This window comes from Arctopsyche grandis, chromosome 4 (genome assembly GCF_051622035.1).
Source record: "Arctopsyche grandis isolate Sample6627 chromosome 4, ASM5162203v2, whole genome shotgun sequence".
Lineage (NCBI taxonomy): Eukaryota > Metazoa > Arthropoda > Insecta > Trichoptera > Hydropsychidae > Arctopsyche > Arctopsyche grandis.
The window spans coordinates 7767743-7792556 of record NC_135358.1 but is presented as its reverse complement, the minus strand read 5'-3'; the positions used below and the strand labels follow the sequence as shown (position 1 = coordinate 7792556).

Below are 24814 nucleotides of genomic sequence, written 5' to 3'. Positions count from 1 at the left end.
CGTTCTAGATCTAGAAAAAAATGTGTGTGTGTGTGTGTATTTTGGGGATTTTTTGAACACCGTTAGTCCTATCAGGCTGAAACTTATTTTATTTTTTTTGATCGTGTGCAGAATTGGGTGTATTAACTAATGTGGGCTGGTTCCTTTTTGCAGAATTAGGCTTAGAACACTATCTGCAGTGGGAACGACTTCTTTCTGCGGTTGAACGCGCGCTGCGGTCAAGCGGCAGGGATGGGAGCACTCTTTTCTTTGTGGTCCTTTTGGACAAGGCCCTGGGGATACTTGCAGGTGTCACACAGTTTGAGGAGGGCTGCGGCAAGGGCGGGCCACACAGTAGAGTAAATATGAGTGCGTCGTGTTATTTTATTTACGGTGTCGCGCGCGTTATTATAAATAATGTGTGAGAGCCGCTGGCCGAGCGACACGCTCGCTTCAGTCTCGGCGCGATCATCGCCGTGTGTGGCCGCTCGGGAAACATGCAACAGGAAACTGAGCCAAAATAAATCATCGAAAATGATCGCATTGGACAAGGTGTCGTTCCTTTTGTTCGTGTGTGCTGGATGTGCCGTGCGAGCCGACACCGACCCAACTACCACCAGAACTTACCCGGAAGAGGAGAGCCCGACGTTCAGGCACAGGATTCACAAACTGGACTATCTCTTCAGGAAGATATCTCAACTGGACGAGATCGTGCCCAGGGAGATGGAGGACGATGAGCTCAACTATTTGCTCATTCATAGGCCGAAAGCTCCTACCACGGAAAGCTATCGAAGTGTCGATCTCAAAGCCACGAAGCAGGTGGAGGAGCCGGCTGTGGAGGATGATGATTTTGGGTACGACGATTCGGGTGATCCGGACGATGAGGATTACGAAGAGGAGGATAACCAGGAGCATATCAAGATGATTCAGCATGCGGATGAGCTGAAGCCGCAGGATGTCAGTGAACTCATCGAACAGTACATGGCCGATGGTGAGAACGAGACGAACCACTTCAATCAGGACCCATCGCAGGACGACTACGATCAAGAATCGGTAATGTGCGAGTTTGAGATGTTTATTATTCATTACTTTCCCATTTTCAAAGACTGTATTTACGAACTTTGAGACTGGGGAAGGCAATGAAAATCATTGAGAATGTTCTCGCTTGTCGGAGAGTCTATCAAGTTTATTTTTAAAGCAAATATATCAGTCTGAACGGGTAAAACTCAAATATTTTCACTCATTCGAACCCACTGTATAGTATTGACAATAATGTCCATCAAGTCAGGTTTTAAAATAAAAACAAATAAACAGAGATTTTTAAAAAGTAAATTTAATGTTCGATCTTTAGTTAAAAATCTCGTATCTAATAGCATCAAAAAACTTTATAAGTATGCAGCCTACTTTCAGATGTAGAAATTAGTGTGCTAAGAACCTTATTTCAATAAAAAATTAACGATAAATTAATTGCGTATAAAAAAATTTAACTTTCATCTGATCACTTTTGAAAAAAAAACTTCTTACGTTGATGTAACTATTTATTTTGATCATAGAGTTACGATATTTTGAAATAGAAAACGCACGATATAAATCAAATGATTAACAAAATCTATTTGATATTCCTACTCAATGAGTTTTATGTGCTAAATCGGCCACTTTTTACAAACTGTAATCGAGTGTTATTGAAATGTGCCTAGGCGTATTAATAAATAAGGAAAAATTTGACCAAAAAGTTTAGTTAATTGTAGAATTGAACTTTCACATTAAGCGAAATGATTTTCGCAGTTTGGTATTGACAGTTTTGAAGATTGTTTATAGTAAAAACGGAGATATCAGAGTGAAAAAAAATTACGCATGAACGTACTATCACAGAGGTGATAGTATTTTATGAATTGATGGCAAGTACGTCATGGATCTACATACTGTATTATCCAACATTAATTATTGTCCAATATTTTTTCTGTATGTATGTATGTGTAGGCCGATGAGTGTAAAAATCGCAATGCATTTGTGCAATACTATCAAAAAGCGGAACAATCGAAAATAAACGTAGGAAGTGGGAACAGCGTCGAAGAGTTCGATTCCATCATTCAAAGGTTATCGTCAATGATTTACAACAGGCATTTGGAAATTGCGTTAAATGATGCAATTCGTACTGAATTAAACACAGGGAGAGGCATTCAAATCATATATAGGTACATACATATACATGAGTGTTTATTTGAGGGTATTTCTTCAAAGTTAACTCGCCTCGCCTAATGTCAACGTGTCAAGAAATTCAGGACAGGTATAATTGCAATCATTTGAGCTATTGATCAATACATATTGATTGCGGCATCGTAGGTACTCGTATTCGAAATATTTCAAAAGTTTTTATACATACATCAATCAATGTTGGGGATCGCAATACCGGTATACCGGTTTACCGGTAAATCAGCAAAAGTTTGGCCATCGGTATATACCGATAAATTTATCGCGAATTAAGTGCATATACAGACGTATTATTGCATTAAAAATCGATGCGAATGGCTTATTTTGGATTAGGTAGTTTGGAATTTGTTTATTTCGTAAGAGTGGCTACTTGGGATCCCAATCGAATATTCGAATATTCGAGTATTCAAATTATTCGTTTAATTTTTCAGCCGTTCGTTATTCGAATATTTTATCAACTATTCGAATATTATTCGTGTATATATTTTGCAAAAAAGTTACTTTTTAAAAGATTTCATAAAAAAGCTATATTTCGCGATGTTATTGCATCACAAATGATGTTTGTGAAGAAATTTGGAAAGCATTTAAATATAATTAATAAACTTATTATATTTTGTAATTTTTTTTGAATTGCAATTTTCTCAATTTTACAAACTATCTTTTACTTTATGTGTGTATTTTCGATTTACATTTTATTATTTTTAATATATTACATATATAAATATAATGTAATTGAGGATTAGTACATGTGTAATTACCTTTTTTTAATTTTCAAATATTCGAATAGCTCTTGCTTTACTATTCGTTATTCGAATAGTTGAAGTCAACGGATATTTGGGATCCCTAGTGGCTACGCTGATGCTTGCTTGAGAGTAGCAATACAGACCGTAATCAATGCGATCAGATGATTGTTTCAATTATGATCCAATTTTTTTTGACATTATTTACCTAGAATTTATTTTTAATTATTTATGATTTAATTTAGGCTAACGTTTTCAAGAAAAGTAACTACATACTTGCATATATACAGTTATGTAATTCACGATTTATTTTTCCATTTACCGGTAAATACCGGTATATCGGTAGTGGAAAAAAATGTTTACCGTTTACCGGTAAATTCAATTTGACGGTAAATTGCAAATCCAAATTGCAAAATTGCAATCAAAGTATGTAGAACAGTTAGGTTAATTATACAGTATATCATAGTATCTTCACTTTATCTATGTAAGGAGTAACAATAGAAGAAGTTTTGATCATGCGAAAATTCGAACTCGAGATTTTGACTCAGAATCGATCACTGGTCATGTTTTCGTGATCTAGAAAAAATCTGTGTCTGTCTGTAATTAAATTTCATCGATAATAAATACGTAGATTTCATAGTATTGGAAGTCGTAATTATAGAAGATAAAAGTATTTCAACACTGGTTATAAAATGCACATTAGTTTGACAGCAATTGAATATGATATTTCAAACTTTAGTTCAGGAACATAAGATATTTGTTATATAAATAACGCATTTATATTTTCACCTTTCTTAATATATACATATGTAAATAGTACCTGCAAGAGAAAAATGTACATAGGTGTGGCAGCTAGAAACAAGTTTGAATATTTTTATTATTTAGGAGTTATTAATAATATAAGTAGCATCTGCGTTCGATTGTACATAAATAGTGATTATTTTAACATTAACGGTTTACATATATTAATACCTACTAGATTTTTCTAGATAAATCCGTTATTAGGGGTATCCAACTCTTCTTAAGACTACATACATGCATACATACATATATTTAACCTTCTATTTCATTTTTTTTATCATAAAAGTTTGTCTCGTTTATAATGATACAAGGTTTCTTCCAAAAGTTTTCCATATTCGGTAGTCCGGTGCTGCCTGTAATTGAGATAGATTTTTACTTTATTTTAAATGTTTACAGAAAATGTATGATATTATATAACGATTCGTTCCAAAATAGGCGATACAAATTCAAAGCTATGGGCGGTTGGGCATTTGCCCTAACTAGGCTCACTAAAAGATTGATCTCGTCAGTTAATTATAGTATGGGCTGTAATCAATTTGACAGTCCATCAAGAAATCAAGTGCCTTTAAGTTGCCAATGCCCTTTTCGAATTTCCACGCCTCATAAAATGCACTTACCAGAAAAATATCAATGAATTTAGGGTATGCGATTCTATCTACATATAAACGCACAAGCAACCTGTTCCCATCTGCCGGTTTGAGCAGGTGTAAATACTGGAATCATTTTTCATCGACTTTCATCTTGATAAAACATTGTTTACGCCACACATTGTTACTTCTTTTAAGTGGTTCTTTTCGGGCACGTTTTTTTTTCAATAGCCTTCTAGAGCTCGCATACAATATAATATGTACTATTAGTAGACTATCCTATATAGTGTCATATACGATTGTTTTGATGACTTTATTGCAATAAAGATAATTGTCATAAACAAACTGATCAAATGCAAGTGGGGTCATGGTCGTTTTTCAAAGTTAATTATGCGTTTACATTTAAAAAGTAATAAAACTTGTAAAATTGTGCAACACTGTAAAAATGGTAGTTTTTGAACACGTTAAATTGGCTAATTTATAAATTTGCATATATATGTGTGTATTTTAATCCATACACTGGTCATTATAATAAAATAGTAACCTTAATAGTAAATATGAGAGTGTAATAAAAATGATAGGTGCTAATTTTGTGCCTTTTTTCTATTTACATACATACATATGTACATCTGTATGTACATATCAGTGGCGTGCCATGAAAATCTGCCTGAAATCGACAAAAACAGGGAGATTTTATATAAGGGCGAAAACATACTCAGAGAGTATTTTTTTTTTGATACTTTTGCACGTGTAAAAAAAACGCAAGCACGCATTAAGGAACGCAGTCCTAGAAATCAACCCCTGGAGTGTTTTCGGTGATATTTTATCCTTGATAACGGTGATTCCCATTTTTGAATAAATGTAGGGGAAACTTTTAGAAATTATAAGATCGTACGAATTAACAATCAACTGGGAACGCCCTTCCTTCGCTGGAAGCCACGAATACTTGCCATGCCGTTCCCTTCAGCGTGTTTTCGCTTTAATGGTCTACTCATATTGGCGCAGCACAGACCAGCAACTGCACGTAAAAAGCAGTACGAAGAGTATTATTTGGTACAATCTATATGGACGCATATGAATACGAGAATGCGCATACGCCAATGGAACATATAAATGCGTTCATATCATCATCTACAGCCATTCACTTTCCACTGCTGGATGAAGGCCTCTCCAACACACTTCCACTCGCCTCTGTTTTGCGCAACTTTCATCTCATCCCACACATAATTTCATCTACCCATCTTCCCTACGGTCTTCCTCGGGTACCTTTTGCATTCTCTCGGGTGCTATTCTAGCACTTCTCTAGTCCACCTTTCGTTCATTCTTCTATTCACGTGGCCCTGTCCATTTCCATTTCAATATCTTCACTCTATCCAATACCCTTTTCATACTTCTCACTTCCTGTCTTTCCTCGTTATGCTAAGCATGCAGCGTTCCATACTTCTTGATGCACTGGACTTTGTGTAGCATATTGGCGTTCAATGTCCAAACTTCAAATCCATACGTCATACTGGAAAGACACATCGATCGAAGATCTTTTTCTATAATGTACCAAATAATACTTTCGTACTCCCGTTTACGTGCAGTTGCCGATCTGTGCTGTGCCAATATGAATAGACCTTGGTAGAGTATGGTTTGTAGCGCATATATGTATATATTTTAAAGTTAAAGAGCATCATTGTCGGCACAGAAAGTTCTTATTAATGTTATTTAAAAAAAATATCAAGTGCTCAACTACTATAAACCGGTCAATTATTGTAAAATTAGCAGCACGTTCGAAAATTTTACTAACAACTACTTTAATTGCATCAATTGCAAGTATTGACCGAATGTAAATATGCATAAGAAGATTTTACGTAATTTTCGAAACATGTAATTATAAGTCAAGAAGCTGTATTTTCACATTACAAGTAGGAAGTAGTAGTACACAGTAGTTTCACTCTCAAGGAAGTGTTTGCATAAATAAATATTAAGATACGTGATAATATTTACTCGTGTTCGTTTAAGATAAATTTCACTTTTCGACTAGCTTGTGTACCAACTTAAGTTATGTACAATACCTAATTTTCATCGCATACTTTTGTATCTAAGCAACGATAGTTGAAACGAGAAAATAAACGCTTAATTTAATATGTACTCATAATGAATGGAATTCGAGCCCTTCGCAACGTTAACCGGTCGTTCAATTTAACTGGATTTTATCGCGACATGCTTTTCGCGGTCTTATTAAAAGAAAGTCGAGTTTTATGAACGACGAACGGGCCACAAGGTTAATTCGTCCCGCTGAGAATGCACCGAGACTTCCCATGTCTTCCCAAATACCAACACAGGGATCAGAGCTCGTTTAACCGTTAAATAAAAAAAACTTAAATCAATTTGTAAATAGATATGTGTGTTTGTGACTGTAAATTAATTCAACCCTTAACCCTTTGAGTGCTGACGTATTTTCTGTTGAAAGCCGCCACGTCGAAAATTTCGCCAACATTTCCAACTAGAATTATTTTGACATCCAAGGTATAAAAGCAGGTATAAAAATTGTAGCTAATCCAAACAAACCCTAGATAACTACCGCCAAGGATTTCGAGTTCTGTAAAGGTGTGTTTAGACTCTCTATTATATCTTGCAATAATATAAAATAAACAAAACAAGTGAATGTAAATAATGAATGTATTTTTCCAAAACTAGTTCCATCGTCTTCCAATGAAGACAATTGAATAACAACAATTTGTTAAAATGTAATGCTCTCAATCTAAATGCCAAGCCACAATCTAAAACACTCAGTAGTTCGTGATTTCCATCGGGTTATTTTGCTATGGTTATAAATTCAGAAATTACGGTGTAAACCAGTCTTTATAAACGTTGACAAATGTTTTGTAAAGGTGTGTTTAGACTCTATTATATCTTGCAATAATATAAAATAAACAAAACAAGTCTATTAATGAATGTATTTTTCCAAAACTAGTTAAAGAATTATAAGTTTTTGAATCCAATTATCTTCCAAACCGCTAACTGAATCGGACTGAAATTTTTAGATAAATAGAAATAAAAATCTTTATAACTTTATATTTTTTAAATATTTTTATCTGAACCGCAAGTAGTTCTTTTACTCTAGAGAATCGAGGTTTTTTTATGTTTTTCTCCGAAACCTTTTGGTTTAATTAACTGAAATTTCATATCTAGTTTTTCACCTGGAAAGGCTTAGCGGGTATTATTCTTGTTTACTTGGTACATGCTCAATATACAACGTCAATCGGCGTTTTTCAGGGCTATAGACTTTTTGACAAAACGCTGATCGGCGTTGGTCAGCATTCAAAGGGTTAAGTTGATATATACTATTTGTACACATATCCGAGACTTTCAGCTCCAAGTATTAGTAGATTTATGAGTGGAATATAATACAAATAAACCATTACACTTCTGTGTTCTGTACTAAGTATAATATGAGAAAGAAAATTACCCTATTAGTCATTACATCTATGTAGGTATGTACATATTGCGCCGAAATCGTGTTCCTTGCAAGCAGATGGTGTCCAGATTTGAGATATGCACAAACTTGGTTGTGATTTTGGTTGGTTCGGAATACCTTCTTCTTCTATTAGTTTAAAAATTTAAACCATTCATCTCATCTGTCTCTAGCCAGACTAAACATATGTAATTATTTCAGTGTAAACATTCGTTCACGACCACACAGAAGTACGTTGCCAGACATTAGCTAAAAGATACCATCGCCCACTTGTAATCGCACGTACATACATATTATAGTCGGATTATAGTTTTGACATGAAAGAATGTTAATCAAGCATTTTGAAATGAAACAACTTATTTGTAAAACGAAGAATACTATGTACATATGTATACATATGTATGTGACTATCATGTAAACTATTCGAACACACCGGAAAGATCGTCAATGTCGGAAAGAATCATATCCAAAATGGCGTTTCAATATATGTATTCATTTTTATTATGTAAATCCATATGAACAGGCTATAAAGTACGACCATATTAAGTTTTAATTACGCCTATAAAAATCCAATTAAAACTTCTTCCGACCTTATTCAATGATGATTTATTTTAATTTTAAACACTGTTTGAAGTTTTCGCCAATTTTATTTAAAGTAATATCTTTACTACCCAGTTACATAAAACGTTTGGGTTTTTGATCTCTAATATGAAATTCAATATGCCGCTCTTAATAAATGTGAAGATTGCAATTAAGATTTATGCTTTCCAGGAATATGGCTCTCAAGCAGACAGCAGCCCAGATTCTGGGGTCAAATGGGTCTATTTTGGTACTAGAGAACATCTTGAACGTTCGAAACCAGTTCATAAATTAAAACGTATGTTGAAAATTTTTTCACGTTTGATATTGATTATATTATGGCAGATTCATTAAAGTTGTGTTGATCGTTTTATATTCGTTGATTGTTACAGAGCATGAGATAACCGAAGCTGTGCAGCATACGTTGCGAATGGCAAGGGAAGGAATGTGCAGATTTCCTCAACGCCGTATCGTTTCTATACAAGACATATATCCAAATCCGTCGAAAACATATGTGCCACATTGCACTTTTTTGCATAGATGTGGTGAAGACACAGGATGCTGCGGATCTGAATCGCTAGCTTGTATGCCTAAAAGAAATGAAACTGTAGAACTTTATTTTTATGTATGTTTTGTAGTAGAAAACTTTTTTATTTTTCGTGTTTATTCAATTGATATTATAAAAATATATAAATATATTTTTAGACAACAACTGTTGGACACAGTAGAAAAAATGTTGAAAAATTGAGTTTCCTCAATCACACAGAATGTGAATGCAGGCCGAGGAAAATTGATTTTATGATTAAAGATGAAATGGCTGCACTCGGATCATTAAGGTCTGGACCGACGTTTCATGGCATATTAGACATACCCGAAGCTGAAACAGAAGCGCCAATTCCAATAAAAAGGTATTTATAAAAGTTAATTATTTATTTTTATTTCTTATTTTATCTTTAATTTATACCAGAAAGGCCAAACAGGTAACCCCAATGCGCCTTTTTGTCTTAAAACATTATACATTTGATACAAACATTATTAGTATTATACATATAGAAAGTACATAAATACGGGTCTACCTCACGGCACCGAAAGTGAAAAGGTCGAAAAAGCAAATATCGGAAGGCAAAGATCGAAAATCTCAAGATCAAAAAAAAAAAGGGTGCATGGTAAATGGTACTATGTATATATAATATATGTATATCAGTGGCATGCGGTGAAATTATCTCTCTTTTCGTCATACAGCCTTGTTTAATGTGCGCGCGCAGGATACGGGAGGAAAAGCCTGTTCCTTTTGTTCCTGTTGTATCCTGCTCGCACAAATTAAGTGAGGAGAGAGACTTTTACCGCACGCCACTGATATATACATATGTATACTAATCGTTTTTCATATGTATGCATGGTAAACGAACATTTTCGACTTTTTCACTGTCGACATTTTTACGGTCACCCATAAATACATATCAATTAATATCCACAGAGACATCTATGGTAATATTTGTAAATTTGAAACATTTTAAACAATTCAGCGAAATTCAGTAAATACATATCAATTAACATCCACAGAGACATTTATGGTCAAATTTGTAAATTTACAGCATTTTATTCAATTCAGCGAAACTCGAGATTTTGCGAGAAAATGAGTAAGGTTGCCAATTTGTTGGAACCGTTTTGTAGAAAATTAGACAAATTGGCAAACTCTGATAGGAAACGATCGACGTGGAGTCACAAATCCAAGGTCTGGCCAACAGAAACCAGTGGGATTTGAACCCGTGACCACTCTACTCAAAGCACTATATGCTAACCACTAGTTTATTCCGCTGGTCAAAAATAGATTATTTGCACAGGCATGCATGCGTTCATGCGTATTGAAACAATCGTTCAGTTATTTGAAACGAGAAATAGTGATTCAATCTGATTTGCATTTTCTATTTGCAGATGTCAATGTCCAACTGAATTTGCCGTTCGATTGACCGAAGACGGGGAATGCGAATGTGACTGTTTTAATAAACAACGAGATTGCATGAGAATCAAACGAGGAAAGGAGTACTTTGGACTGAAGGACAGAATGTGTATTCAAAGCGGACAGTGCGAAACGCCGATGTGTGAATTCGGGGAATACATTAGAAAAACCGGCAAATGTCCGAAGAGGTCTGACAAATTTGACGAAATGTCAAGGCATGCGAGAATATTTGGAAATGTATGATTTTCATCAACGTGTTATACATCTTACATCAATTCAAACTAACTGTGATATATTAATTGTATTAAGATTGAATAAGTTGTAGTTATGGAAAATAAAATCATATACCTACATGCAATTTTTATTATATTTTTTGGGGCGTATTATTTCGCCCGTTCATTTTTTTTATTATTAACCCTTTGAATGCTGACCAACGAAATTGTACAAAGTTTAAATTGGCTCATCCTAAATATGTACATGTTTATTTTATTTGGTCTTGGCAACTAACAATTTAAGGTCTGTTCATACCTATCCAGCACGACCCGTATCCTGCAGGTGTCATGCAAGTGCGGATAGTATTCTTTGGTACTAGGGATCCTAAATATTCGTCGACTTCAACTTTTCGAATATCGAATAGTAAATCAATAGCTATTCGAATATATTCGAAAATTAAAAAAAAAAGGTAATTACATATGTACCAAGCATAAATTTGAATGAATCGTCTTATCATAGATGCCATTGAATTCCACTTCAATTTTTATTTTCATTTTTCATTATGATTTCTTGTAAAAATGTATATTTCGCCGGTGACTTCTTAAATATTCGTATTATTTTCTGATGTTTTCTAAAATTTCGTAGAGATTATTATCGATCGAAAAGTGATTTTCTTCAAACATTTCCGTATTTAATGAATAAAAATCCGTTTCTTCACATGTAGACATTTCATCTTCTTCATTGTCTTCATTTTCATCACAATTGTCCCCATTATATTTTTCATTTTCTTTATAATCGTCTTCTTCGTCATCACTCTTTTCATGTTGATTTTGTGTATTTAGTTTATAAAAAAATTTATACACGAATACTATTCGAATAGTTGATGAAATATCCTCGACGAGAACCAACCTATAGAACAGGCAGGGTTTAGGGCAAATTTCAGCACAATGGACCACCTCCAAGTAGTTGGCCAACTAATCGAGCGCGCCAACGAATATCAACGGCTATTGTGCCTAGGTTTCGTCGATTATGAGAAAGCCTTCGATACAGTTAGCCGTAATGGCAGCGTTAACACTAGAGGTATCTACCACGGTATTTGATGGAGCTATCAAATACAGCGTGTTCCAACGCTATTTCCTGTTTTCCAAGGCCGTAATCTGAAATCTTTGGCGAGCCACACGCCCCTCCATAATTCCGGCAGTACCCATCGGATTGCCTTGCCGGAATTATGGAGGGGCGTGTGACCAAAGATTTCAGATTACGGCCTTGGAAAACAAGAAATAGCGTTGAAACACGCTGTATTTGATAGCTCCATCAAATACCGTGGTAGATACCTCTAGTTTTAACGCTGCCAATGCAGTACTTAACGCTCTACAAACACAGGGAGTGCCGGAACTCTATGTGGGGCTGTTAGTTGCAATATATAAGAATGCCATAGCTTCGGTAAAAAAATTTTCAGGTACAGATAGATTTAGCATAGGTAAAGGAGTAAGACAAGGAGATACAATCTCGCCCAAGTTATTCAATGCGGTGCTTGAGGGAGTTTTCAGGAACTTGGAGTGGGACACAGCCGGAGTAAGCATCAACGGTCGTTTCTTGAGTCACCTTCGGTTCGCAGACGATATAGTTTCAATGGCTCGTGATTCAGCTGACCTAATTAACAGACTGAAACTTGGACACTGAACGCCAAGATGCTACATAAAATCCAATGCACTCAAAGTATGGAAGGCTGTATGCTTGGCATAACGAGGAAAGACAGAAAGCGGAGCACGTGGGTGAGAAGTATGACAAGAGTAGTGGACATAGTGGATAGAGTGAAGAGATTGAAATGGCAATGGGCGGGTCACGTAGGTAGGAGGATGGACGAAAGGTGGAAAAAAGAAGTGCTTGAATGGTACCCGAGAGAATGCATAAGGGTAAAAGGAAGACCGCAAGGAAGATGGGTGAACGAAATTAGAAAAATGTGCGGGGTGAGATGGATGCGTGTTGCGCAAAACAAAAACGAGTGGAAGCGTGTTGGAGAGGCCTTCATCCAGCAGTGGATGGCGAATGGCTGTAAATGATGATGATGATGATATATAGATAAATAGATTATATCAACATACACATACGTAGGCAAAATTAAAAAAAATGTAAATAAATTATGTATTTATTTCATAAAAAACTATAAAAATGATTCTCCAAATTTTTCATAAATACTTAATAAATTAGGTGGGGTTCTAGGCTTTACTATTTGTAATGCAGTATCAAAATGTTTTAATAGTACTTCAACACAATCAATATCTTCTTCGAGAGCTTTTAACGCTGCTTCATGACACACGGCTTGCACTTCAGCACCGGAATAATTTTCTGTATTTTCTACCAAGTATTCGACAGAAACATCCTTAGCCAATGACATTTTTGCCAATTTAATAGTGAATATGGAAGATCTAGTTTCTCTATCAGGTAACGGGACATACACAATGCGATCCAATCTTCCAGGACGAAGCAAAGCACTGTCGATTTTATCAGGTCTGTTGGTGGCTGCCACCACTGTTACATTACCCAAAGGTGAAATGCCATCTAATTCTGTTAAAATTTGAGCCAATACTCTCTCTTGCACGTTAGCGCTACCACTGTTTTTATAACGTTCTCCGCTTATCGCATCAATTTCATCAAAGAATATTATAGAAGGGGCGACCTGACGGGCTTTTCTGAACAGATCTCTAACTGCGCGTTCAGATTCACCCACCCATTTGGAGAATAGTTCCGGCCCTTTGATCGATAAGAAGTTGAGTCCACTCTCGCTAGCTAAAGCTTTAGCGATCATAGTTTTGGAACAACCAGGTGGTCCGTACATGAGTACTCCGGATGGAGGTTTTATGCCAAGTCGCAAAAAACTTTTACTATGCCGCAGAGGCCATTCAACAGCTTGTTTGAGCTTTAATTTTAAATCATCCTGTCCACCGATGTCACACCACTTGACGTTTGGAATGTCTAATAAGACTTCCCTCATCGCGCTCGGTTTCACTTGTTGCAAAGCCCATTGAAAATCAGCGAATTGGGCTTTTAAATCGTTGGTTAACGCGTTATTTCTCATCATATGCATAGTGGCTTGAGTGAAGAGATTTCCAATATCTGCACCGACAAAACCATGAGCTGATTCTGCAAGTTGATTGATTTCGTCTTGTGTTAAAGCGTGTGGAAAATTTTCAAAGAGTTTTTTCATTATATCAAATCTGGCAATTTTGTCCGGTATCGGTATTTCTATTTCGTGATCAATCCGACCGTATCTCCTAAGTGTCAGATCAATCATATCAGGTCTACTTGTGTTGGCTAGAATGAAAATGTTATTTTGACCGATGTGGATGTTGTCTAATATAGTTGCCATTGCTGAAATGATTCGCTTTTCTTGTTCCGTACTAGTAGACGATTGTTTAGGACACAAAGTATCAATTTCATCAATTAGAATTATGCTTGGACTGTTGTTGATAGCTTCGTCGAAAGCTTTTTTCAATGCGGCTTCTGTTTCACCAAAAAATTTACTGTATATCTGAGATCCACAAATATTAACGGTGTTAACTTGAATTTGAGATGCAATGTATTTACAAATGAGAGATTTTCCAGTTCCAGATGAGCCATATAATAAGACACACTTTATTAGATTTATATTTGAATTAAAGCTATCATTGTTGAGTGCAATGTTTGCTATAGTCTGAATATCGCTTAAGATAGAATCAACTCCTCCGACACACAATTGCTTCTTAGCTTTCTCTGGTTTGGTGTCATTATTACAAAATTTCCACTTTGTATGCTCGTTTATTGCAAACCATTGTTCGTCTTTTATATTTTTGTCATATTCAATTGAGTTTGCAATCATTTTTATAATGTTCAACGTAACGGGAGTTCCGAAAAATGGAACGTTTATTTTATTTCGAACAGAAACAATCGTTCCGATTAGATGTGATTGAGCATATTTTGTAAAATCAGGATTACTAAACATTTCATTATCCATCAAATTTTCCACATGGATAGTATCAGCACATAGGAGTGTGGCAGTAAGTGATTTGATAGATACTTTCAAACAAATATTGTTTTGCCAGTCAGGATTTAAATCTGGAAAATATTATTTTTGTTTATTAAAGAATCATATGTATATTTCTTTATTTTATGAATCATAACTTACAGATTTCAGGTATTGAAGCAAAAGTAGGTATAGTTGAAGATATGGGCCAAACGAGTCGTACAATACTAGGAATATCATTCGCATTACTTTCAATCAAAACCGGATCACCAATTACAAAATTACACAATTCCATTGCGTATGGGTTTACAAAAATTAAATTATTTGCCATCTCTGGAGGGACGGTGTTATCTTCGTTTAAATCCTTTGTGTCTAAAGTGGTGTTTAAGATACTGGAGCTGACGAACGGCGTTAACCAAGAATTTAAAGCGCTCGGACATTCTCCTGGATGATTTTTAGAATCTTTATATGCAACACTTGCTAAACATTTGTCACATTTAAACCAGTTGGGAGCTTTTTTGCTTTTGGGAGGCATTCTAAAAATGCTAAATTTACAAACTTGCAAACTTAAATTGATAAATAGAATATAACCTCACATAGCCATGTGACATTTATAGCATTCGTAAATATTGACCATGATCTCATTTTAATTCTATGACATATAATTTAAAATATTTTTATTGGTATACGGGCGCATCCGAGCATCGAGTATCATACTAACACAAATACACGTCAGTTAAATTAATGGCCTCCAGATATCGCAAACAGTTTAAGTAAAGTGATAGTACGCAACCACTGACATTGAACAATATATTAAATTTGGGGGGGGGGGGGGGGATATCTCTTCAACAAAAACAATGACATTAGTTATTTGGGAAAATCAAGGTTAGTTTTAACAGCAATTGAAAATTTTGGCGTTTATTGCAGTGTAAAAATTATAAAGCAAAGATCTATGATTCATAGACAAATTTTGCATAGGATGCAGAGAAAATAAAGCGATTTCATGAATTTATTATATAAAATTATTTACTCGATTTATTTACGATTCTTGCTGAGCCTACCAAATTTGGTTCGGTGATTATTCCGCAAAAGGCGATCTCGCACGCATTACGGAACATCTATTACCCAAAAAATCTATTCATTGGCTACGTCCACACTACCGATATCTACACCCGGTATTTACGAATTTTTCCATAACCAGTTGCTAAATAGCAACCACAGGTTGCAATATGGGAACTGGATATGGAAAATTCGAAAATATCGAGTGTAGATATCGGTAGTGTGGACGTAGCCATTGCGAGATACCCACATAAGCTGTCATACTAACAAGAGCTCGAGTTCCAGATATTCCATATTTGCAATTTTCGTGACAACAATTTGTCATGTGCGAAATAATCCGTTTACGACCAAATTTATGTAATTGCCATGTATTTGTTTGTGTTAGTGTAAGTTTGTATGTACATATACTGAATGCTCGGTTGCACCCATATAACCAATAAATACCTTTTATTTATGTTGATATTATTTAAACATTTTTTACGCGAATATACATACGATTCAAAACGGTTCGGTGATTATTCCGCAAAAAAGTGATCTCACGCACGTCACTAAAATCTCGATCACGGAACATCTGGCACCTAAAAACTCCATCAATTGAAAGCCATGCTAAATATTGTACTAACGAGAACTCGAGTGCCAGATATTTTGAATTCGCGATTTTTGTGGCAACGATTGTCGTGCACGCGATCACAATTTGCGCAATAATCCGTTTACCATATAAAACAAGTAATTAAATTTGACATTTGTAAAATTTTTAGTGCTGGCAACATCAGTAGTTTTGTTTTGTTGTTTAGGAAAGATGTCGGCTTGGTCACGTACTCCAGCTCCTCAGGAGGCTCCACAAGCCAGGTATCAATTATTAATATAAAATTAGAATAATTTATAACTTACTATTACATTTATTATTAAGTCCAATGTCTAAGTGGTTTTAGTTTGCATCGAGTTTTATTATACTTAGTATAAATGTACTAAATTATTGCTAGTTTTAAACGAGCGTGTATGTTTTTGCTGTTTCAGAGAGCTTATTATCCCACAGAGGAGTTTTGAGTCAGAAAGCGAAATTCCCACAATTCCAGATGCCGAAGAATTGACGCAGATATCAAATGAAAATACTTCAAAAATTTCCAAGTACAATACATAATTGTTAAAAATATATAACCATATGTAATAAAAATACACCTAAAAACTATATCGTTTGTTTAGGATCTCGCTGAATCAGTCTGCAATGTACCAGGAATTAGATTCTGAACTCTTGAAACAGCAGTCGTTTGTAGCACTAGATGGTGTTAATCTGTCGCCTCTATTGAAATTTATCCATTCTGACGCAAATGTAAAAGAAGCTGACGCAGCGTGGACTGTCGATTCTCTCTTCAAAGACTTATCGGAGTATTATAAAAATGAAGGTGTCAAATAGTGTTTCACACAAGTAGATTCTTACAAAGGCATTACAGTAGGATTAATGAAGCGATAGCTGCTACCACTGTTAATTTGTTACTTTATTCACAATCACTATTCTGTGGTATTCCAGTTGTTTCAGTATAGGGTCGGTAAAGTTTAGGCTTATCATTTTAACATGCAGTATTCATATATTAAGTATGAATAATAATAACCACCAAATTTATGTATGAATAGTATTTTATATTTATTTATTGATCATTTTATAAATAAAAATTACACTACAAAATGATTTATTATAAGTAAAAATTGTTTTTAACCCTTTGACTGCTACAACAACGATAAATCGTTGTTTTGAAATCGGCGAAGATTGCTACGACGATCGTTGTTGACGTCATTAATTGTCGTATTTCAATACTTTCTTTGAGCCACCAGCGCATCAGTGGCACGAAACATTTTTTTTATATACGTATTTATATTTATTTTTCAATCAAGCTTTATAAATATTTATCAATTTTTTAAATAAAAGCTCTTCAATTTCGGGTTCATCATCAAAGTAAATTTCGGGTTCGTTGTCAATGTCATATAAGGAGTTATTACTTGGGAATTGATTATTATCGATAAATTCATTTTCAGAATCAGTAGAGCTGCTGATTTGTCGAGTTCCTCGGCGAGGAGCTATTATTTCGCTTTCATCACTTTCACTGTCCGATATCATTTTGCAGAGTTAAAATAAATGGCAAAAAACAATAGAAATCCGCTTTCAATTATATAGGTCACGAGACGTCACGAATTCATGCAATCAATCAAATGCAACTGAAATGCATACAAAATGTTTATGATACATGTTGAAAAATTATTTGATTATTAGAACCTTCGCATCCTTGTGTGTCTCGCTCATACGTACACAATTAAAACCAAGAAAGAAAGAGAGAGAGACCGCTACCTGTTTCGAATATATCGCATGTTGTAAGGATACATCGATATCTAAAAATAGATTATTGAAAAGAATAAAGCCTCGGAAAACAATCGTCAAAACTTATTTAGTGTATATATGTAGGTATCTCTTTCGCACGCACGCATGTAAAAGCAAAACAGAAAGAGAGAGCACGAGTTCACGACTGCTTCTTAAAAATGTATATAAAGTATTATAAAAATTACGAGTGTTCGGCGAAGTAAGTATGTAAAAAAAAATATTATATTTATTTTTTTTCAAAATAATTACAAATGTTAGCATTTTTCGCTTGGACATTGAAAAACCTCGTAGCAGCCAAAGGGTTAATTTCAATTAGTCTTTTAGAACTTAATAATAAATACGTATAATATATGTATGTAGTATCATAGAAGGCATTTCTGTAGGAGAATCATAGTAGTGTGAAAGGATTATGAGTCAGTACAGCTCACAAAAATTCAACCACTCTACTATGTACTACTTGTATAAATGTCTTACTATACTTATCGTAAAAATAATAGTAAATCAATAAAAAAAGTTTAATAAATGTACTTAATATATAAAAATAATGTCTAATTATGAATGAGATATCACATAACTTTTATTTTAGTTCATCAGTTGCTTATGTTCATTTTCGTTTATCTTTTAGCAGGGAAAATATGTATGGTGAGTTATATTAACTAAAGTTAATTGCACTGTCATGTTATATAAGAATAGTGGTGGTGAATTCCAGAAAAATATTAAAATGTTGATAGTTGGGTAGATTAGTCTTATTGATTTATAAATGTCTACCATTTTATCGACTCGTGTTTAGTACGATGATATGGTAAAAATAGTTATCGCTATTTATAATCGAGCCTTTCTTTGGCAAATATAATTCGACTAAGAATACGGAAGTACTTTTTTGAAAGTAGACCAAGAGCCACCTATGCTTTTGTATGCCATCATAATAGTAATAACTAGTATGATATATGCGGGAAGAATCGAAGCATAGTACAAATGCCATCTATTCAGGAGCGTTAAACCGGAAACTACTAAATGGGTAACTACCACCCAAGAGACGTTTAGGTAATTTTTTTCATCGAGAGCATTGAAGAAAATAACACTCCAAAATGTGTGTAGAAGTATCATACAGAGTGTAGTCAGAGCGCTAGTAATGAAGAATGCGTCTGAGCCCGATTTCAATCCGACTGTCGCTGGGCCAACCTAAAATTCAATATTTATTTATAATTTGTTAGTATAAAATGTATTATTTAATTATATCGGGTAGTATTTACCGAATCTGCGAGTACGTTCACGAAAGCAAACGCCCCACTTATGACACCAAAGCCCATTCCGGACACATATGCAAACACGTGCTTATTTTCAATTATCAATTGACTATCGGCAATTTGACGTAGATCGTTTTCAGTGCGCCGCAATAATCTATACACTCCATACCGGAACAGTTCCTGTAACCGACAAGTCGCTTTAGTATATCAGTGTATAATTAATTGGATTGTAGTGTTTTAAATTAACCTGGAAAAGCACGGAGAAGAACATTCCGAAAGCGAGATATGATCTAAGCGGCACTACAGCAAACCAAAGTATGGAGGATAGCAGAAGTGAGAGCAGCCAGCAAAAGGCGGCTGCGATCATTATGATGATGCGCACTGGATCCTGTGCGACCGTCATTGAGAAGAGACAGACGGCCGGCCCGAATGCCATCAGTCCACAACCCACAAGTTCAGATATAGTCATCTTTGCAGCTTGAATAGTTTTGCCACTCGTGCCCGATGAGTGGTGACTGACATTGACGTTACAACTGACAGTTGTTCAGAGCCACCATTTTACGACCATATGCGAGTTCGACTTAATTTATGGATATGTATTTGTAAAGTCCATTTATAAAGGTCTGTTCATACCTAGTCAGCACTTAACGACTTCAGCAGGTATCCGGCCGTACGAAAAGTATTCTTTGGTATAATTTGTATGGGTATATTCATACCAACCGTCACGTTTACGCCACGGCAGGCTTACAGCAGTACCCGACATTTCCTGTTCATACCTTACAGCAACATCCGTTAACGTATCGTATCCGTCTTTTTGGCCATCGTGGAGATATACACGCGAATTACGTGCCATGAGTCTGCCGCTTTGCTGTTTTGGACCAATTATCGATATTTTTTCGATTCAAATAAATTTAATAAAATGCACATCAAAACGTCTCTGTGCTTTTTTATTGCCTTTTTGAGCTTCTTCTTCCAACAACAGCGCGATTATACATAATTTTTCGTTCGATAAACGTCGAAACATTTTTGCTGACTTGTATTCTGACGCGTAGCTACGAATGCACGTGTATGCATTCATATTGCAAGTACTCGACAATACGACGTAAGCAATATTGCGCCGTATCGTCATGGCCTCTAATGTATAAGTAAGCTGATTTTGCCTTGCACTCGGCCAAATTGCTGTAAACGTGACGTGAGCGCGACGTGTAGGTAGATATGAATAGAAATGTAATAAAATGACATATTTGAAACGGAATCGTGCAGTGCTGTTAAGTATGAACATACCTTAATTCGGATTTGGCTGACTAGGTAGATATATACCTAATTGGGCAGATTTTTTTCTTAATCAGATGCTTCCAACCTTCTACAACTGTGAACCGACTTGAAGATAGGACAAATATTTCGCAGATTAATAATTGTGAAAGTTGGTACTAAATTGGCTTAATATTCAATAAATGTCACAATACATATTATTTTGAATTTACCAAAGAGTGATTCCCACACAAGGCAGAAATAAAAACCGTTATTTAAAGTCTTAAAAGTGAAAACATTTTTTTTTACTTTCTTTTATACGGTAATTGGATTATTATTAGTCACAATGCGATCGCTCAAAATCTAATTATTGCCATGAAAATCGCGAATATGGAATATTTGGCACTCGAGTTATCGTTAGTATTATGGACTTTTCAGCTGCCAGATGTTTCGTTATAGAGATTTTAGTGACTTTTGGGCGAGCGCTTTGTGACCAATAATGACCGAACCCTTTTATACATGTGATTATTTCGTAAAAAGAGCCAATTTTTTTAATGCATCTGATTTACTTCTTTAAATACAAATTTATTATTTTTGATCATTGTGGTGCATTAGGAATTCCTGTAATGTCAAACTTTGGAATGAATAAATAAATACTTGTGCAAAAATCTTGTAGAAATTATATGTAAGCTTATTCATTATTAATTCCAAAAATGCTTTATTGGGGGCAGTTTTGCTTCTGTGCAGGTCTGATGAGTTTTGATGAATTTAAACTGGCGAATTTTTATGCCAAAAACTAACAATTAACGAAACTGGAGAAAAAAACTACTTGCACTACACCAAAGCCCGAATTTTCAATTGGCAGCTCTGCTCTTGTAGAATTAACTGTAATAAAAAAATAATTCCTTCTCATTAGTTAACTCACTTCTACAAGAGAATGAGGTAGATTTCAGTATGTAGCAGTTTACAGTATGACTATACATTTAATTTATGATCCTCACTGTATTATTAAGTGAAATATTTTCTCAAATCACCACTTGATTATTAAATGATAGTTTGAGTCTGTTGGCGCTATTCTATTATTAAATCGAAGTTCTATTGATTTTACATTCTTGAATGTCTTTTGAATTACACGTCCACTTACCATTATTTCTATAGCTGTACTATTGTATGATCGTCACAAACATTTGTTTGCTGAAGTTATCATTATTTAATGTTTAATTTTATATAAATAAATGCGATTTATCTACAGTAAAGTTTTAGGAACGAAAAAATGACAAGTTGATTTATTGAGGAATAAGAAAAGAATAAAGACAAAAATTTATTCATATATAAATAAATACACAAGACTAACATCTAAAACCACACTGATGTTAACTAAAGAAGTAAATGTATAAGAAATCTAATGAGCATGATAAACAAGGGATGATTTATAAACAATATGTATAAATAACTTGAAAATCTTATAAAAAAAAATTTTCAGAAAAATGAGTTTCCTTTCATTTTACTTTTTTTTATATATAGAATACGATTCTCATCTAAGAGTTAAAAAAGGATAAAATGTTAGATATCACATATTATTTACAAATACATTTTGTTACATACATATAGGTATACTGATACCATTTCGATAGAAATATTAACACCATTGATAAGAAATTACAAAAATTGATATTTGATTAACCCTCGATAGTAACATTTTTTAAATGAAAATTTAACCTTACAATCCCAGCAAAAAATGTCAACTAAAAGTACAAAGACTTTGATTTACTTTTATTCAACGTTTTAGTATAGTATTAATTAATAAATACTGACATATAATGTAATTCTCTAACAAAATAAGCATAAGAAAAAAGTGTTATATGAGGTCAGGTTTATTTCTATCTTAGTTATCAGTTTATTTTTAAATGAATAATGCAATTGAATTTTACTGCAATCTCACTGAACATTCAAGTCATTTTAATTTAAAATAAGAATGCGTGCATACATTTGTGATTACTGAAAGGAAACTTTTTAAACACTACACTGGAAAAATATTGTTAAATTAAACATTCCACAAGGATTAACTTTGTTACAATCACATTGATATTTCACATTCAATTGATTGATTGTACTTATTGTGACGACACAACGGTAATACTTATTCTTTATTTTCGAAAAGGAGTATTATCATAGAACATTCAAAAAACTATTCAAAGAACATACTTGAAAAAGTATTAAAACATAGTGAAATTTATCACTTCATGCTGATATTAAAACGTAGATCATCCTGAAAAAAGAAAAAATGACATATAATATCGAGAACAGTTGACAAAATACATGAACAATTAAAGTTTAATACATACCCATATAAATAATAGAAGAATGATAACAAATAGAATGCTAATTTAACCCATCCTTCTCTTTGGCATTTGGTAAGTATATCCGCATTCATTATACTCGTTGGGTCGTATAGACCGAACCCACTCATCACAGGTCTCGTTCGATATCTGGTATTTTATTTATATATTTAAATTTGGAATCCGAAAAAGACATATATTTAGTATTATTTTAAAAATTACCTGTTAAGATGGTACACAAGCAATGGAATATTGATAATTAGAGAGAACCATTCCCCTGATAAGAGGAACAATATATTGATAATAATGTGTAGCGTATATTCTGGCACCACAAGCTGAAATAGATAAGGCATGTTTAATGGAAAATTTTCTTTAATGGAAACTTAATGTATGCGTATTTAAATCCGAGTGAGTGATGAAGCGGAATTTACCGGATTGAGGCTGTTGCATTGATGTATTGGGTTCTTATAGTCGGTTTTTAGCTCGTCGAAAGCTATTACGTGAAATATTGAAAAGAAAATGAGAAAAGCATCTATGATCAGAGCGACGATATAAGATAATGCCGGAAAACTGAAAGCCATTGTGAATTTAGCCGGCTACTTGCACCTTACACCCGCACCACACACCTTCAACCTACAACTGACAACTTTGGCCGCAACACATTTCATATTTGACCAACCTGGCAAAAAGTGACTCATAATTTTTACTACTGACTTCAATTGTCGGCCATGCTAAAGTCGCTCGCCACTTGAATTTTAAAGTTTTCTTATGACATTACTGAGTACCTTTTTTTTTATTTAATGCTGTATTTACATGAGACCAATTTTAAGACATTTCACTGATCCATGCTAATATTGGTCTTGTGCAAATAGACGTTTCGAGGCAATACTCGAGACCAATATTTGCTTGGGTTAGTGGAATGTCTAAAAAACTGGCTTTTATCAATACAAATGGGTTCAATATATATCTTATTAATCATTTTATACATCAACATAAAAAAGTTTTAGTCCTATAGCATGTTTTTGATTATTTTTGTAATAAAAAATAACGACAAGCATCAACACGCAAACGCGCATAGGTAAGGCCAACAGGCAACTGCACGACTCAATAGAAATTGATTCATCGATCAACAAGAATATGCAAGCGAACAGTCAAAAACATGACTTATCGCTACGGCCTTTAAACTATATTTTGGAACGTAGAAATGTATAAATGTATTTTTTTACGATGTACTCCTTTTCTAAATCATACAAAATCTATAAAAATAAATTTCTTGTACTTCATTCTTGGAATGCAAGAAATATAGGGTGTATAGCTTTGAAAACCACATAGTTATTACGAAAAACGTAAAAATTGGGGCACTTGCATACTCCACTTCGGTGAAGGAGGGTTAATAAATTATCAATTGGCATTAATGTATTGTTATTTTTTTCAAATGGTCAACGACTGTCATACGAACAATGATTATAGTCTTTGCCTTAGGGCGAAGACACACCTGAGTGGTACGTGTTTTTTTTTTAGATACTTTTAAACCCCCAGGCCATATACTGTGCATCGTGTATAGTGCATCGTGTATAGTGCACAGTCCCAAAAATAGCCACCTGGAGTGTTTTCGGTGATATTTTATACTAGTATTTATCCTTGCTTGACAGTGATCGATAGCGGTGAATCCTATATTTGAAGAAATGTATGAGAAACTTATCGGTTGCTTATGGATATGCATATATGAGTGACCTCTCAAGCATATGCATTCTGCACGTGCAACAGCCGAATTCGATTTGGGGAACACCCACTGTTTAAAAGTCAGGGACGTGACTTCTCATACCACTCAGTTCGTTTTCATCCTTACTGTCTTTTTGCAACTCTAGTAAATGAAAACACCACAGGACACAAAAAGCTTTTTAGAAAAAATTCTAACATTTTAATTTAAAAATCGTACAATCGATTATGTAACAGTTGGCAACTGTAATATTTTGCCTATTTATTATTCACGGTATTTAAAGTTTGAAGA

The 24814-nt window shown here is 34.4% G+C and overlaps 5 protein-coding genes across 5 annotated transcripts; 2 read left to right on the top strand and 3 right to left on the bottom strand.

Annotated features, from left to right (window-relative positions):
* Nucleotides 1-360: 360 nt before the first annotated feature.
* On the top strand, nucleotides 361-10692 carry LOC143910372 (uncharacterized). Its single transcript, XM_077428810.1, has 5 exons — nucleotides 361-1032; nucleotides 8553-8658; nucleotides 8753-8985; nucleotides 9066-9268; nucleotides 10296-10692. Exons 1-5 carry the CDS (start codon nucleotides 397-399, stop codon nucleotides 10561-10563), a joined length of 1446 nt encoding a protein of 481 aa, XP_077284936.1. The 5' UTR covers nucleotides 361-396; the 3' UTR covers nucleotides 10564-10692.
* Nucleotides 10693-12665: 1973 nt separating this feature from the next.
* On the bottom strand, nucleotides 12666-15167 carry LOC143910383 (ATPase family gene 2 protein homolog A). Its single transcript, XM_077428827.1, has 2 exons — nucleotides 14699-15167; nucleotides 12666-14628 (listed from the first exon to the last, which is right to left on the bottom strand). The coding sequence occupies exons 1-2, from the start codon at nucleotides 15069-15071 to the stop codon at nucleotides 12698-12700; spliced, it is 2304 nt and encodes a 767-aa protein (XP_077284953.1). The 5' UTR covers nucleotides 15072-15167; the 3' UTR covers nucleotides 12666-12697.
* Nucleotides 15168-16357: 1190 nt separating this feature from the next.
* Nucleotides 16358-18703, top strand: IFT43 (intraflagellar transport 43). The gene is made up of 4 exons (XM_077429042.1): nucleotides 16358-16444; nucleotides 16613-16723; nucleotides 16799-17301; nucleotides 18267-18703. The coding sequence occupies exons 1-3, from the start codon at nucleotides 16395-16397 to the stop codon at nucleotides 17007-17009; spliced, it is 372 nt and encodes a 123-aa protein (XP_077285168.1). The 5' UTR covers nucleotides 16358-16394; the 3' UTR covers nucleotides 17010-17301; nucleotides 18267-18703.
* On the bottom strand, nucleotides 18469-19779 carry aph-1 (gamma-secretase subunit Aph-1). Its single transcript, XM_077429041.1, has 3 exons — nucleotides 19461-19779; nucleotides 19220-19393; nucleotides 18469-19148 (listed from the first exon to the last, which is right to left on the bottom strand). Exons 1-3 carry the CDS (start codon nucleotides 19680-19682, stop codon nucleotides 18825-18827), a joined length of 720 nt encoding a protein of 239 aa, XP_077285167.1. The 5' UTR covers nucleotides 19683-19779; the 3' UTR covers nucleotides 18469-18824.
* Nucleotides 19780-21708: 1929 nt separating this feature from the next.
* Nucleotides 21709-23484, bottom strand: cni (protein cornichon). Its single transcript, XM_077429039.1, has 4 exons — nucleotides 23235-23484; nucleotides 23026-23138; nucleotides 22810-22953; nucleotides 21709-22733 (listed from the first exon to the last, which is right to left on the bottom strand). Exons 1-4 carry the CDS (start codon nucleotides 23382-23384, stop codon nucleotides 22706-22708), a joined length of 435 nt encoding a protein of 144 aa, XP_077285165.1. The 5' UTR covers nucleotides 23385-23484; the 3' UTR covers nucleotides 21709-22705.
* Nucleotides 23485-24814: the final 1330 nt, after the last annotated feature.

Excerpts from the sequence above, each read along its gene's own strand:
- LOC143910372 (XM_077428810.1), top strand. The coding sequence starts at position 397 with ATGTGTGAGAGCCGCTGGCCGAGCGACACGCTCGCTTCAGTCTCGGCG. Across the intron at positions 8,986-9,065 it reads CTGTAGAACTTTATTTTTAT|ACAACAACTGTTGGACACAG; the intron begins GTATGTTTTGTA and ends ATATATTTTTAG. Across the intron at positions 9,269-10,295 it reads GCGCCAATTCCAATAAAAAG|ATGTCAATGTCCAACTGAAT; the intron begins GTATTTATAAAA and ends TTCTATTTGCAG.
- LOC143910383 (XM_077428827.1), bottom strand. The coding sequence starts at position 15,071 with ATGCCTCCCAAAAGCAAAAAAGCTCCCAACTGGTTTAAATGTGACAAA. Across the intron at positions 14,629-14,698 it reads TGCTTCAATACCTGAAATCT|ATTTAAATCCTGACTGGCAA; the intron begins GTAAGTTATGAT and ends AATATTTTCCAG.
- IFT43 (XM_077429042.1), top strand. The coding sequence starts at position 16,395 with ATGTCGGCTTGGTCACGTACTCCAGCTCCTCAGGAGGCTCCACAAGCC. Across the intron at positions 16,445-16,612 it reads CAGGAGGCTCCACAAGCCAG|AGAGCTTATTATCCCACAGA; the intron begins GTATCAATTATT and ends TTGCTGTTTCAG. Across the intron at positions 16,724-16,798 it reads AATACTTCAAAAATTTCCAA|GATCTCGCTGAATCAGTCTG; the intron begins GTACAATACATA and ends TCGTTTGTTTAG.
- aph-1 (XM_077429041.1), bottom strand. The coding sequence starts at position 19,682 with ATGACTATATCTGAACTTGTGGGTTGTGGACTGATGGCATTCGGGCCG. Across the intron at positions 19,394-19,460 it reads TCTTCTCCGTGCTTTTCCAG|GAACTGTTCCGGTATGGAGT; the intron begins GTTAATTTAAAA and ends TGTCGGTTACAG. Across the intron at positions 19,149-19,219 it reads TGAACGTACTCGCAGATTCG|GTTGGCCCAGCGACAGTCGG; the intron begins GTAAATACTACC and ends ATTGAATTTTAG.
- cni (XM_077429039.1), bottom strand. The coding sequence starts at position 23,384 with ATGGCTTTCAGTTTTCCGGCATTATCTTATATCGTCGCTCTGATCATA. Across the intron at positions 23,139-23,234 it reads AATGCAACAGCCTCAATCCG|CTTGTGGTGCCAGAATATAC; the intron begins GTAAATTCCGCT and ends TATCTATTTCAG. Across the intron at positions 22,954-23,025 it reads CTTGTGTACCATCTTAACAG|ATATCGAACGAGACCTGTGA; the intron begins GTAATTTTTAAA and ends ATAAAATACCAG.